The sequence below is a fragment of the Orycteropus afer genome, unplaced genomic scaffold (assembly GCF_000298275.1).
Source record: "Orycteropus afer afer isolate SDZICR_OR568_19922 unplaced genomic scaffold, OryAfe1.0 scaffold00090, whole genome shotgun sequence".
NCBI classification, from domain to species: domain Eukaryota; kingdom Metazoa; phylum Chordata; class Mammalia; order Tubulidentata; family Orycteropodidae; genus Orycteropus; species Orycteropus afer.
The window spans coordinates 2,914,804-2,930,534 of NW_006921677.1; the positions used below are offsets into that span (position 1 = coordinate 2,914,804).

The window sequence follows — 15,731 nt, forward strand, 5'->3', positions numbered from 1 at the left end:
CAGAAGAGCTCACTGAAACCAAAGCCCTATAAAAACTCTTCTCATAATAAACCATCTTAATGCTCTTGTTTCCCATTTTTATGTAGTCATCTGTTGAGATGGGCTCTGGCCAAAAATGTCTCATTAGCATTAAGACTAACATGGTTGTTTCTAATGGGGCTACCTACTTCTTTATCACTGCTGTCTACGGTTTCTAAGCAGGTAAACACAGGAGGATTAAAAAAAAAAAGTTCCTATTTTTCATAACTCACAGCAAGAGAAAAAAAACTTTTGAGATTTATATTTTTGGGGATTTATTTATTTATTTTTTTAAAAGGACAATCACCAACAAATGACTAAGGTATTTCATACACGTCTATATTCACCAAGTGAAAAATACCCAGCCACCTTCGTTCACTTAACACATTGTTATTTGCTGAACCAGTTGCTGTACAACTATAAAATTAGCTGATCCTATGCTGATAAAGAAACTGTTCATTTCATTAGCAGGGCTGAGACAATGAAATTAAAAAAAAAAAAAAAATCATATCATTGTACCAATGAAGCATTATATTCTATAGCATACTTCCATAAGTGTTAGATTGAAGCATATGAAACTGCTAGTATTCAGTCATTTTGGCCTACAAAACAGCAATTTCATGTGGTTCAACCTACCAAATTATTTTATCAGGTTAAAATCCCTTGAAGAATTTTGTGATTTTTTAAATTCATAAATAAATCACAACTACTATTAGTAAATTTCTTTCAAATTTTAGAAAACTCAAGTGATTTAGTATTTCTCTACATTAGTACTTAGGTGCTCAATAGACATTAGCACAAAAAAAAGGAGAAAGGAGGAAGGCAGGCTGGTTACTTAGTGACTTCTGCTATGAGTAGAGTTTTAACAGGCTCCCTGGACAAGTTAAACTCAGTTAACCAAAACATGGAACTAGCAACATTTTCACACAGGAAAATTTTATTTTTATTCAGTAAATGTTTTTACTTTTATTCAGTAAATGTTTGTTAAACATTTATCATATGCCAGGGGACTATGTTAGGTACCAGGGAAACAAAGGTAAATAAAACATCTTGATCCTTGTCCAATGAGAACTTACCACCCACTGTGGGACAGTCACAGTGCAATGTGCTATGTGCCCTAAAGTACAATAGGAACTTACAGGGGCTGCCTAACCAGATTTGGAAGGATCAGAGAAGGCTTCCTGGAGGAGGTGCTATCTAAGATGGAACCTGAATAATACATAAGCTTCGGGCAAGTGTTTCTGTCAGAGCAAAAAGTGGTATGTCAAGGCCCTAGAGAGAGGGGGGTGGGGAGAGAGTTGGTGGCCACATCAGAATAAATGAAAGAAATCCAGCATATAGCATCTACATCATGCAGAGAAGTGGGCCATGTTAATAAGGATTCTGAACTTTGTCTAGTAGTAAGAGATACCCATTGGAGGGTTTTGAGCAAGAGGCTGATATAACTAGATGTCCATTTTGGAAATAGCATTGAAATGAAGAACAGAGAGTTTAACAGAGAAAGGGAAATGTTGGAGGCAGAGATTTTTGTTTTTAAGAAATGGTAGTATCTCCCAGAATCACTGGGAAGGATTGAAAAAAAAAAAACAAAACTCCAGCAAAATTTCCAGAAATAATTCCCAAAAATTTTGGCCAAGAAGGAAGGTAGTGTCTCTGGTATGATTAGGAAGATCAAAAGGCTGTTTCATGGCCACCAGCTTCAGGGCAGCCAGCTGGAAGATAATAGTAATCTAGGTCAGAGTGGATGGTGGCCTGGCCTTGGATAATGACATGGATAAGATGCAGTGAGGAGATTTCTGAACTAGGGAGAAGAATCAACACAGTGGATTGGATACAGAAGGGTAGGGAGAGTAAAACATGACAGTGATAGCCAGGTTTCTGGCTTGAAGCAATAGGTAGGTAGTGGTACATCAATGGGTAAACAAAAGACATTTTTGGAGTGGAAAAATGGAACTAAGTTTTGGGCTTAAGCAGTCAGAGAGACAGGTGTGGGGCATCTAAGTAGCTGGTGAAAGTCCAGAGCATAGTCACATTAACTAAAACCATGAGAGAAGATGAGGTCATCCAAGTAGAGTTTATCTAGTCAGATGGGAAGAGGGGCCATGATGCAATCCTGAGGAACACTGCTAATATCTAGGAAGCGGGCAGAGGGAGATCAGACTAGCAAAGGAGACTGACAAAGAGACTTGAGAGAATAACAAAGAGAATACAGTGTGGGGGAAGTGGGAAATAAAGGAAGCAGGAGTCAACAATGTCAAATACTCTGAAGAAATCAATCAAGTTTAGGACTGAGAACACACCAATAAAATGGATGTGACCTTTCAGTGTGACAACAGAGAGGAAGGTGGATAGGAAGGAAGCAATCTCTTTAAGACAAGACAAGAATGTTCACTGCCCCTGCTGTGTTCAACACAGACTGGAGCTCTGGGCCACCATAGAAGAGAGAGAGATGAAAAGGAAAGGAAAGAAAGAGGAAGAGGCCTAAAGATTGAAAGGCAAACATAACATCACTACTTGCATGTGATGTAAACATTGACACAGTTTCACAGATTGACTTGCAGAAAATCAACAAATATTAGATGAGTTCAGCAAGACTGATAAAAAAACAACTTAAAAATGGAAAACAAAGGTACTATTTGTAATGGCAATAAAAATCATAAAGCATTTAGGAACTAACTAAACAAAGAACATGCATGACCACTATGGAGAAAAAGATTAAACTGTTAAAAGAGTAAAAAGATCTGAATGAATGCACAGTCTATGTTTTTTGACTCAGTCAGTTTAACATTATACCATTATATATATAACATTGTAATGACTTCAGTCTCCCTAAATTAATCCAGAAATTAAATGCAAGTTCACCTTTGGTTTTATTTTTATTATTATTTAAAATTTGTTTAGAAACTCAAGCTTATTCCAAAATGCATATGAGAGAATAATGGTTTGCAAATAGCTAAATCAGCACTAAAAATAAAATAAAAAAGGCAAAGAAGAGAAATTTGTTATATGAAATAACAAAACAGTATGGCACCAACATAAAGGAAAAGTGACCAATGATACAGAATAGCTTTCTGAGACATAGTCAAGTATACATGCTAACCTATTTACCATTAAGGTTATCCCATAAATTCCTGGTGAAAGGGCAAGCCATTAGAAGGTGCAAATTGGCTCCAAAATAAAAACATTATATGCAGTGATGGACCCTAGCTGGATTAAAAATCTAAATGTGAAAGGCAAAACTATAAAGCTAGTAGAAGATAATGTAGAATATCTTTGTGACTTGTAGGAGAAAAAGAATTCTTAACTAAAACTCCAAAATCACAAGCCTTATGTGCCTATCATCTATGTCAAACAGAGTAACTTTAAAAACTCTTTGCTTCTAAATCCAGTTTGCTGTAGGTTTTCTATGTTAAAAAAAAAGATAAAATAAGAAATGAGTATTCTTTAATATTATGCACTTAAACATACAAGATCCATGAGTATGGAGGAGGTATAACAGGTGGCTTTTTTTTTTTTTTAAATACTTAAAAGATTACAGTATTGGGTTCTTCATATACTTTAATTATATTCTATAGTAACCCCCAACATACATGAATTAAAGCTAATTATTAAGAGATTCACAAATTTAATCCACTTTCTTCCACACACGCAAGACTTTCAAACTAAAAAAACTGTTACTCTTCTTCTTAAAATTATTAATATATCGTAAGTCCTAAACAAATAGATCACAAGGAATAGAAGTCAATTAAAACACACGATTTTTTAAAGTTGTATTAAAACACCTATTACCATTACCAGAAGGACCCCTGGTAGCAGCAGTGGTTGAAAGTGCTCAGCTCCTAACTGAAAGGTCAATGGCTTGAACCTACCCACCAGCTACTTTGTAGGGGAGAAAGATGTGGCAGTCTGTGTGGTAAAGTTACAGCCTTGGAAACCCTATGGGGCAGTTCTACTCTATCATATAGGGTCATTATGAGTCAGAATTGACTTGATGGCAATGGGTTTAGTTTTTACCATAAGAACATAATGAAATTAAAATAAGGTATAATTCAAATTTAACTGAAATCTTAATCTGCTGCCACTGAGTCCAACTCATACCAATCCTAGAGGACAGAGTAGAACTGCTCCATAGGGTTTCCAAGGCTACAATCTTTACAGAAGCAGACTGTCACATCACACAATATCACAGATTGATTCACAGAAAATCAACAGAATATTAGAGAGCTTATTAGCAAGGCTGACAGAAAACATCAACTTAACTCTCCTGGACAGTAGCTGATGGGTTCAACCTTTCAGTGAGCAGTCAAGTGCTTAACCATTGCACTACAAGGGCTCCTTACTGTCATAAAATCTTAGGTAACCCTAAAAGCTTAGGGATACATCCCAACTATTGTATTTTACTACTGTCAATTTCCATAAGAACTATAATGAGTACCTCAGAAATCAAATATATAAGAATGGTCTAAACAAAAACCTGCATTTGTTTTGAAAGGTGTTATCTGGAAATTAAAACTGAGTGTAACAGCTGGAGTAAAAAAAAAGAAAAAATTCTATGCATCATGGACTGAGTAAGGGCCCAGAGACAAGATAATATTAAGACATATTTTGGTAAATATATTTGGGATATATACTCAATTAAAAATTCATTCATATTTGCAACTCCCTCTTTCAATCATCCTAGTTTTAGAGCCAGGAAATATGTTAAAAAGTGAAAATCACATAATTTCTTTAACTTGCTGTTCAATGTACTAAATTAAATTAATGTACTATCAAGCCTTTTTTAAGTGCCTCCTTAGCCCCCTTCAAGAAAAATCTATGTCCTGTGTATTTCAGAAAACTATAAAATCACCACTAAGTGTTGTGATATAGTAATCCATAGGAATTCTAAATGTATTAGATTAATAAAATATACCTTGAACAACAACCTGGCTGCCTGGGACAAAGAACTGCTGTGTGCCATCAGCTGATTGTGCTGCATACTGTACAATTGTAGCACCTGGTGGAGGAGCTCCTGAATTTGTCATTGTTAATGCCTGTAGTCCCTGAACACCATCAGATCCTGGGTTAGAAATCTGGATTGCTCCACCTTGCGCTATAGCAACTTAACAGAAAAAGAAAAGAAATATTAGAGAATTTCAAGATTTATTTTGAATAATCCCATATCGGGAGAATATACTCTGGGTCTATTTATTATCATGCCTCTCATTCTCAAATTGTCCTTATCTCTCTATGCTGAATCAGTAAGGGTCATCAGTTTCTTTATGAAACAATACTCTCAAAAAGCTCTTAAAACACTTGGAAATATTTTTATCTTCAGAACTGTTTGAAATTCATAGAATCCATGGAGTTTTGCTCCTCCCTGGTACCCATCCAAATGAATTATTTAAAACGATGAGTAACGATGCAAAAACGGAGAGAGTCCAGCTTCTTGATTTACTCCATTCTCTGAGATATTCTGAGTCACAGATAAACAACATTCTTCCAACATTTAAGAAATGGTCCATAAGATTTCTATTTGAGCATCACAATTACAGTGAATTTGTACCTTCATTCCGCTAACTACATTTCTCATTTATCATTAAAAAAAGTCACTTTGAAATATATATATGTTATATATTTTGGTTTTGAAGTTCAGGTCTACAAAACTGTGACCTTTACCATTTTGACTATGTCAGGAATCCTGGAATATAAAATGTTAAGCTGGAAAAGAACTTAAAAGGTAATGGTATTAAAAGAATTTTTGCAATAATATTTACCTCTTACAAAGAGTCTTGAATAACTACAGCTAATGGCAACAAATACATGAGGCAGACTTTCTTTAAATACTGAAATTTGCCAGACATGTTTGTAAGTAATGTTACAGTTTCAAAAGAGTAATTGATCAAATGTTTTCAAACTTCATTCTAATTGGAAAATAACTACTGTTCAAAATATCTGGGAGGTCTATATATTTTAACATAAGGGCTACATGTTCAAGGTTAAGCACAAGACACTAGTGCAAAAAAAACCGGCTACACTTTTTTTGAAAAAAAAAAAATCACATACAAAGTAGCTAAATAGACTTTATAATGAACACCAAAAAAAAAAAAAAGTAACACAATATAAGTGACTTATAAAAATGTTACCATGGTATGTATCTGAAATATACTCCGAATATTTCCAACTTATCCCCAAATGTTTAAATGACACCTAAGCAAAAGTCCACTTATGTAACGACCTGATAGGATAAACCTGTCAGAACTACGAAAAAAATAATAGCAACAACAACAAATCTTCAGTTCTTTGATCTAAGGCTCCAGTGACTAACAGAAATATGTATAAATATTTTTAAAAAGATCTCAGCATGGAATGATCAGGTATGACTAAGCAAAAGGGAATATACCCATGACCAAATATAAGGTTGGCAGAAGACATTTCTACATATGTAGTTGTATGTGCTGTAAGAATGTTCATAGAGACAGAATGAACAGGGAGCAAAGTTATAATAACTTCTTAGGCACAGTCAACTACCCTGATGGAACAAGTTGTTGGACCTGTGGGATCAAGACCACGGTCATGGGGGACATCACGCTCACTTGGCATAACATACTACAGAAAAACATTGTTCTACATCCTACTTTGGTGAGTGGTGGCTGGGATCTTAAAAGCTTGCAAGTGGCCATTTAGATGCAACAATCGGTCTCTCCTCATCAAGAGCTAAGCAGAATAAAGAAAACCAAAGATGCATCATCTCAAAAATGCAACACAAAATAATTGTGTTACTAATAGACCACGCAAACTTCAGACTATATGACCATGGAACCAGAACTAGACGGTGCCTGGCTACCGCTGTCAACAACTCAGAAAGGGATCAGTGCAGGAGATCCTGGATAGAATGGGAGAACAATGTGCAGCAAAACTCAAAATCGTAAGAAAGACCAAGTTTACTGGTCTGATAAAGCCCAGTGAGACCCTGGGAACTATGGCTCCTAGTTACCCTTCAGGCCTGGAATTAAACTAACTCCTATGGCTTCCAGCCAAATAACAGACAGGCATATAAAGTAGACATTTACATCAGGTAGATGCACTCCTTAGAACGATAAATCATGGGAGGACAGAAGGGCAGTATTTGCACAGGGAGAAAGCTCAGGGGGCAGGAATGCATAGGAAAGAAGGACACAGGGAAGAGGTACTTACAGAGAAGAAGTGGGAAAAGAGCTGTTACATTATGGGGACTGCAGTCAATGTCATGAAACAAAATGTGTATGAACTGCTGTATAGAAAATGAATTTGCTCTGTAAATTCCCACCCAAATCACAATAAAAATTAAAAAAATAAAAAGATCTCACATGGACACATTCTCTGTATTTTAGTTCACTGACAGGCCATTTAGAATACAAGTGACAGAAACTGAAAAAGTTACAGAATGTCAATAATGCCAAGATTGAGAAATCCTGGTGTGCTGTCACTTTATGTATTTGGCTCATTAAAAACAGGGTTTCAACATGACTCTCCAAAAATGTCAAGGGTCTCAGGATTCACCCTGTGCTTACTGCACGCAATTCATAGTGATCCTAAGGGTTTGGGAGAGATCTAAGTTATTTTAACTTCTTAAAAGAGAAGTATGAAAAAAGACAAAGAGATGTTGCTTTCTTGGATCTTCATGGCTGGACATGAATGAATTTCCTATATTGTCCATATATTTGAATATGTTTACTTCAGATGACAATTAGTAGATGTCATAGAAACTATGCTTTAAAAAGTAAAGCCATGCCAAACAAGGGTATACGGGTGGATAGATGGATGGGCAGGCTGAACTATTAGGTATATCTATGCAGCAGGGAGTGTACCCAAGACCATGCACAGGGTTGGCAGACAATGCTTCTACAAGTGTATTTGTATGTTCTGTAAGAATTCCCAGGGGTATAGTGGAGCTGACAAGGGCCAAGATTGTAGTCACTTCCTGGTCATAGCCAGCTACCCAGAGGGACCGAGTAGTTGAACCTGTGGGCTCGGTCGGGACCATAGTCGCAGGAGACATCAAGTTCAATTGGCATAATATACTACACAAAACATTGTTCCACCTCCTACTTTGGAGGGTAGCGACTGGGATCTTAAAAGCTTGCAAGCAGCCATCTAGATGCAACGAGGGGTCTCTCCTCGTCCAGAGCAAAAAAGTATGAAGAAAACCAAAGATTCATGGAAACAATTAGTCCTCGTGACTGGTACACCATGTAATCCTCAGCCTATATGACTACGAGACCAGAAGAACTAGATGATGCCTGGCTATCACTGTCAACTACTCAGAGGGAGATCTATGTAGGAGATCCTGGATAGAGAGGGAGAACAATGTGGAACAAAACTCAAAATCATTTGAAAAAAAAAAAAAGGGGACCAGGTTTGCTGGTCTGATAGAGCCTGGTGGAACCACTGAGACTATGGTCCCTTGCTGCCCTTCAGGTCTGGAATTGAACCCACACCTGTGGCTTCCAGCCAAACAAAAGACAGGCATATGAGCTGAACATGTACCTAAGGTAGATACACTCCTTGCAGAGAACAATCATGGGAGAAAGAAGGGCTGTTTATGCACAGGGAGACAGTTCAAGGGGCAGGAGTGCATGGAGGGATGGACACAGGAAAGAGGTAACTATCAGAAGGAAGTGGGAGGGGAGCTGTTGCATTGTGGTAAATTGTAGTCAATGTCATAAGAGAACGTGTTTGTGAACCGCTGTATGGAAAGTGAATTTGCTCTGTAAACTTTCACCTAAATCACAAAAAAAGAATAAAAAAAGTACAGCCATGGGCAGTGTAACCAGAATGTGTTAGGTTTTAGCATCATTTAAGGAAAAGGTCTAACATATAGCAGCCACTCAATAAATATCATAAATGACTGGCTATCATTTATGTAAGGCAGACTACATTACAACGAATTTAAGCCACCTGTGAATCCTGAAGTATGGTATCAAATTCTAACTATAAAATTTAAATTTTGTAACTCTAATACACACACCAAGGTTTTGAATTAGTAAATATGAGGTGAGATCAGCTGCTTCTAAGGTTAATAACCATGAAATATAAAGATAACAAAGATCCTTACTTTTTTTTCCAAATAATCTTTCAGTAGTTTTTTTCAACAATCTTTCCCCATAATTCCAACCAAAACTTTTCTTCTTTTCACTGTGAAAAGCTGACATATCAACAATCTGTTCCTCTTGTAACTTTTATCTTCTGGTCATTATATAATTAGATGTGGGAAACAAAAGCTAAATATACATACACATGCTGGCTCAAGGGGAAAAATGTTCCTACTGATGAATCTCATACTTCAGCCTAGCTTTTATTATTTCCACCAAAGGTGCTCTTGATTTTGGCACTGTCAAATGACAGAGGACCTTCCCATTCAAACTACTATCTCTTGTTTGACAATAGATAAGATTTCCTAATGCTTCAGGATATTAGGAAGAGGCTTTCTGTGTGTACATTCAAAAGAGTTAAAAAGATGCTGGGCCTGGGGGCTCAAGACCATAGTCTCAGGAGACATCAAAGCCAAATGGCACAACACAGTCCACAAAGATGATGTTCTACATCTTACTTTGGTGAGTAGTGACTGGGGCCTTAAAAGTTTGTGAGTGGCCATCTAAGATACAACTACAGATCTCTTCCTGTCCAGAACAAAGAAGAATAAAGAAAATTAAAGATACATGGAAATAATTAGTCCAAAAGGCTAATGGACAACACAAACCTTAGACTCCATGACTCTGAGACCAGAACTAGATGGTACCTGGCTACCACTACTAACTGCTCTGAAATGGATCACATTAGAAATTCCTGGATACAGTGAAAGAAAAATCCTATTCAAAATCATAGAAAAGATCAGACTTACTGTAAAATAGAGACTTGTGGAACCCCAGAGACTATGGCCCTTAGTCACCCTTTAAGCTTGGAACTGAACCAAACCCTTTGGCTTTATTTTCAGCCTAATAAGAGACAGGTCTAGAAGGTGAACAGTAACACTAGGGAAGTATGTACCTCAGAACAATCAACCATTCAAGATCAAAAGTGCAGCATTTGCCCAAGGACAAAAGTTCAGAAGGCAGGAAAGTTTAAAAAAAGAAAGAAGAATGGAAAGAAAAAACCAAGAGAAGTGGGATGAGTGATGTTACGGAGGGAATTGTAATCAAAGACATAAACTGTGTATGAACGGAAAACTGATTTGCTCTGTAAATTTCTACCCAAATCATAATAAAAAGTAACAACCAAAAAAAAAAAAATTTTTCTAGTAACCACAATTAAAAAAAGTTGAAAAGAAACTCTTCAGGTTGCAAAATATTCAGATAGCAAATGTTTTCAGTAAACATACATCAAATTAAGCAATAGGAAAACAAAATTAACTGAATAAGTTTAGCCATACAGTTTTTGTTTAAGCTAAAAAAAATATAGAAAATTTCTAGCAAATGTAAAAGTAGACGCAATTTTGTGTCATCTATTTTTCCTGCCCACTCATCCATAAACCTTTTTTTCCTGGAGTATTTAAAAACAAATCCCAGACACCACGTCTGACCTATCATTTTTAAATGAAATGATTGGTCCTTATCAAGGCCATTAGTGAACAAGGAAAATGAAATACTTTTGTATTTCTTATAATTTACTTTAGGGATCTAACCTTTAGTAATGCTTTTTTGGACTTACACATGCAACTAAAGTACAAATGCTTATAGCCATGGCCATATACATTTTTGTTGATAGCAATGGGAGTCCATGTTGGGCTATGAATACTGGTTGGGACCTGAGGAGAATAAATGCTGTTATTTGTTTTTCAGGCTATATGCATAACTTAATTTCACCCCTAAGTAATCTTTAATAATCTTAAAGTTTCATAAACTGAATTAATAGTGAACAGTTAGATTATAAACCAAGCCTGCTGCCTTCAAGTCAATTCCAACTCATAGTGACCCTATGAGAGTAGAACTAACTGTCTCACAGGGTTTCCAAAGCTATAATCTTTATGGAAGCAGACTGCTACATCATTCTCCTACGAAGTGGTGCTGGCTTTGAACCAATAACCTTTCTGTTAGCAGCTCAGCACTTAATCACTGTGTCACCAGGGATCCTTAGCTCAATTATATGATCATCAATAAAACTCTATTTCAATTTCTACTATTAATTGACTCAAGTATGTTAATATGTCATCTACTTCACCAGTTGTGGTGGGCAGAGGTCGTCCTAGTTGTTTTGGGAGCTACCTAAATAAAAATTCTCTCCAGCAATCTCAGGTGGGCTATACTGTGTAATAAGTAGGTCACACTACACCCACTGGTTGATTGCTGAACACACTGACCTTAAGAATGAGTCAGTCTAAATAGAGAAAAGTATAATAAATTAATTTGCTGAGTGCATTTCTACTATGTGAGTTTCAGATGGTTACACAAACATCTTTATGCACTTCCTAATATAGTCATAGTATTTAGTTTCAAATAAATATTAACCCAAGTATGTTTTTTCCCTACCCAACTCACCATATACCAAGGTAACCAGGATGTTATCATATTGGCTAGTCTAGACAATAAGTTCTAAAGAAGTTACTGGGATGCAAAACTGAGCTTTAAAATCTGCTATTTTCACTATTGAGAGCTCTGGTGGTGCAGTGCCTAAGGCACATGACTGCTAACCAGAAGGCTGGCAGTTCAAACCCACCAGCCACTCCCCGGAAGGAAGGTGGGGCAATCTACTTCCATAGTGATACTGCCTCACAAACCCAAAGAGGGGTCACTATGAGTCAGGGCCAACTCGACGGCACGTAACAACAACAACAACAACATTTTCACTATTAATTACCTTTGAGCACTTCTCACAAACAGCTGTTAATATGAATAAAGGAAATATTACTATGGGATAAAAATTCAATAATTTTGATAAAAATACGTTTTAATTTAAAAGGTAATATTTCAAAGTTCTGTACAATCAATAAAGAAGGAAGAGAAAGATGAATAAGAAAAGGGTGAAAGACTCGAAAAAAGAGCTGATTACCAATGAAGAAAGAATAAAATTTTCATAAACTAAGATGTTGTCTGATCTCCTTTCACTTAATGCAAATATCTTTTTCACTCTAACACTACACATATAATTCAAATACATTATCATGTAAATGTTTAATTCATTCTCATTTAAAACCATCCTCATTCCAAATTGCAACGAAAAGATTCACAAATGAAACCTTGTTTCACTAACTTTAAAAAGAAAAGTAGACCTGTTTTTCAATTACTACCTTTAAATTCAAGAAGTGAGCACAAAAGAGAACCTGCATGCGTCTGTGCCTTAACAGCCAAGAGATACATACAGCGGAAGGAAGACACCATGGTTAAAAAGCCTGATTTACATTCCATTTGACTGCTAACCAGGCAGCTGGTGGTTCAAACTCACCAGCCACTCCTCGGAAGGAAGGTTGGGCAATCTAGTCTCATAGTGATACTGCCTCAGAAACCCAAGGAGGAGTCACTATAAGTCTGATCCAACTGGATGGCAGTCAGTGAAGGCCCTTGTGCACTCCACTCCCTCCTGCCGGTGGGGTCACTGAGTCCAGCTGCTGCTCAGAGCTGGCCTCCTCTGTGGCCGCCGCCTCATGGCAGATGCTCAAGTCGCACCTGTTCTGAATTCACAGCTCCTAAGCAACCTGAGGGAGCTCTGGTAGCATAGTGCCTAAGGCACTTGACTGCTAACCGGAAGGCTGGTGGTTCAAACCCACCAGCCACTTCCCAGAAGGAAAGCTGGGCAATCTACTTCCTTAGTGATACCGCCTCAGAAACCCAAGGAGGGGTCGCTGTGGGTCACATCTGACTCCACGGCAATGGTTGCATTACATTTACATTGCATGCAACCTGAGGGAGTTCTGGTAGCATAGTGCCTAAGGCACTTGACTGCTAACCAGAAGGCTGGTGGTTCAAACCCACCAGCCACTCCTCGGAAGGAAGGTTGGGCAATCTACTTCCATAGTGATACCGGAAACCCAAGGAGGGATGTCTATGAGTTGGATCCGATTCGACAGCAGTGCACTGTTTGTGTTGTTAGGTACCTGTTATGCTTGCTTTGAAAGTTACCTTTGGGGGTTTTATGGGAATTCCTTCATTATACCTAATAAATAATAATAAATGCAATTACATTTACTTTAGAATGTATATGCCTATCATGTGCAAATTCCTTTTATAAAGAAGTGGAATTAGTGTTTATTCATATGAGTCTCCTGAGGATCAAGAATTTTTGAAGCAGTCCACTAAGTTTAAATATATCTTTTCATGATAGATTTGGACTGACCCACTTACCTTTACAGTATATAAAAATTCCAGTAAAGATGAATTAGTAGAGACTTATTCTAATAAGGTACGAGCAAGCCAAGAGACAAGGAATATGCAGAAAAAAATGTGAAGTCTTGGATGATAGATAGCTCTTAATTGGTAAGTGAGGGAGTAGTATACAGCAGGGTGAGGGACAAAAGAAAAAAAATTGTCTTTAGAGAAAATGTAATGCATAAAGAAACTTCATCAAACATTTCAAATTTCTTTAGTTGCTTTTACTATGTTTCTAGGAATTCACTCTCATTTGACACTTGTGTTCAATGTCTTAGGCAGCAAGTAACATTCTTTGCTAATTCTAGGACTATCTGAATGAACTACCAGGCTCATACTTTCATAAATAACTTCCTGAGACAGGAAAGATTTTCTTTGACGAGAATCAATAATCAACAACAAACCTATCACTAGGATCTGTACTTCCAGTGACGATTTTGCAAGGGAAGCTCACTTGCTTGGTGTTGCAATAATGAATTCCTGCCTATTTTAAGTTATTTTTCTTACCCCTATGGAGTAACCTATTCCAACTCACATATTTCAGTCTTTTCTGATTTAAAAAAAAAAAAAAAGTTGAAACAATGAAGTCAGTATCTGTCAAATATCTTTCAACTCTTCAAAAATGTAACTGTTTATATGAGATCAAAGTATGTTTATTTTATTTCAACTTTGACCAGTATTTAGTCCTTTTTGTTTTATTTCCATTTAACTGAGGCTATATCAAATGAAAAATAAAAAATTAATATTAAAGAAGAATCTTTTTAAAAGAAAATAAACAAAATTTTTGGGAAAGTTACTCATGAATAAAAGTTGAACAAAAAATTAAACCTAAAAAAGTTTTTGCAATGAAAGGATTTCAAAAAACAGGTACATATAAACATAGTGGGAATTCTCCAGATAGTCTACCGAAATAAACTTTGCTATTCTAAGAACCAAACGACACCAGTATTGTTTCTATTTCTATGTATTTAGGTACAACATGAAAGCACTAATATACCAGTTATCATTAGTAAGACATATGATCAGTTTAAATGGATATTGTTTAAACATGTACTTACCCTCCAATTAAGATAAATGTTTTAAATAGTTCAAATGTTAGTATTCCTTTCTCAAATGAAAAAAAAATTTACATCAACAAATGTCACCAAACCAAAACCAAACCAAACTCACTGCTGTCAAGTCAATTCTGACTCGTAGAGACCCTGTAGGAGAGCTTAGAACTGACTCCATAAAGTTTCCAAGGCTGTAAATCTTTAAGGGAGCAGTCGGCCTCATCTTTCTTCTGCAAGCAAGTGACTCGTGGGTTCGAACCACACAAACTTTTCTCTTAGCTGAGCGCTTTAACCACTGTACCACCAGGGCTCCTAAATGTCACTAAATACACTAGACATGTATTTTTCACAAAGGCAACAGACAGCTTTGAAATCCTTTTGCATTAACCAATAAATGGTATTCTCTATCTGCAGACTGCACATATAGAACCACCACCACTTCTCTTTAAAACAATTGCCATGATCATACTATATTGATCCAAATTAAGAAATCTAAGTAAGAGAGAGTTCATGACCTCTTAGGTGGTACAGAGACAAATACCTAACTCCTAAACATTTGCTTTTCTAGTTCTCAACCAGAACTTCTGACTCCACCCTCCACCCTACCCCCAAGTGAGGTACCAAATCCCCCACTGCAAGCACTAAGAGCACCAGCATCCACGCTGGCTAGAGGGAAGAATTTAAGGACCATAACTGAGACTCTAACACAGCTAACTTACATTTCTCTGCCCAGTGTTAACAGCAGTATGTTCTTTTTGCCCTCACATTTATCTGTTTCTCCTTTTGTCCTCACACCAACACCTGAGGTCTGGCGAGTTTGTAATACTCCCACTTCAAAGACTAAAAACCTGAGATGTGAAAATAAAGCTGCTTGCCCCATTATGTGAGTCTGCAGAGTTGAGAACCAGAAGCCAGGTCTCTGGATTCCCAGGCCCAGGGTTCCTTTCCCACATTGTCTCCGGCTTCAACATTCTCTTAACCCACTAGGTTTTCACAATTTCCATTTTCAGCTAATAATCTAGACAAACAAACCTGTACTGTACTATCCCCCTTCCACAGCATTGTGTGAAGGGATCATGGCTTATATCAGAATTTCTAAGCAGCATTAGGCTAACCAGAGAAAATGTTAAGATGACAGCACCTCAGGCCATCTCTAAAACTTTAAGATGTCTTCGTGTTATTCCAACAATAATCTCTAACCTTACCCTTGCTGTGACACAAACAGAAAATGATAGTATCTGTACAGCTGCTCAAGGCCAGAGCTGACCAGCCAGAAGATTCTGATGGCTCCAAGTCTTGCCCAGGCCATCTTGAGAATAGGGGGTATGTGTGTGTGTGTGTG

At 37.0% G+C, this 15,731-nt stretch overlaps 1 protein-coding gene across 1 annotated transcript in view; it reads right to left on the reverse strand.

Moving 5' to 3' along the window:
- CREM (cAMP responsive element modulator) overlaps window positions 1-15,731 on the reverse strand; it is a 58,546-nt gene that overhangs the window by 14,185 nt on the left and 28,630 nt on the right. Inside the window, exon 5 of the mRNA XM_007942418.2 lies at window positions 4,931-5,119. Coding sequence (XP_007940609.1) covers window positions 4,931-5,119 — 189 coding nt within the window. The remainder of the gene's footprint in view (window positions 1-4,930; window positions 5,120-15,731) is intronic.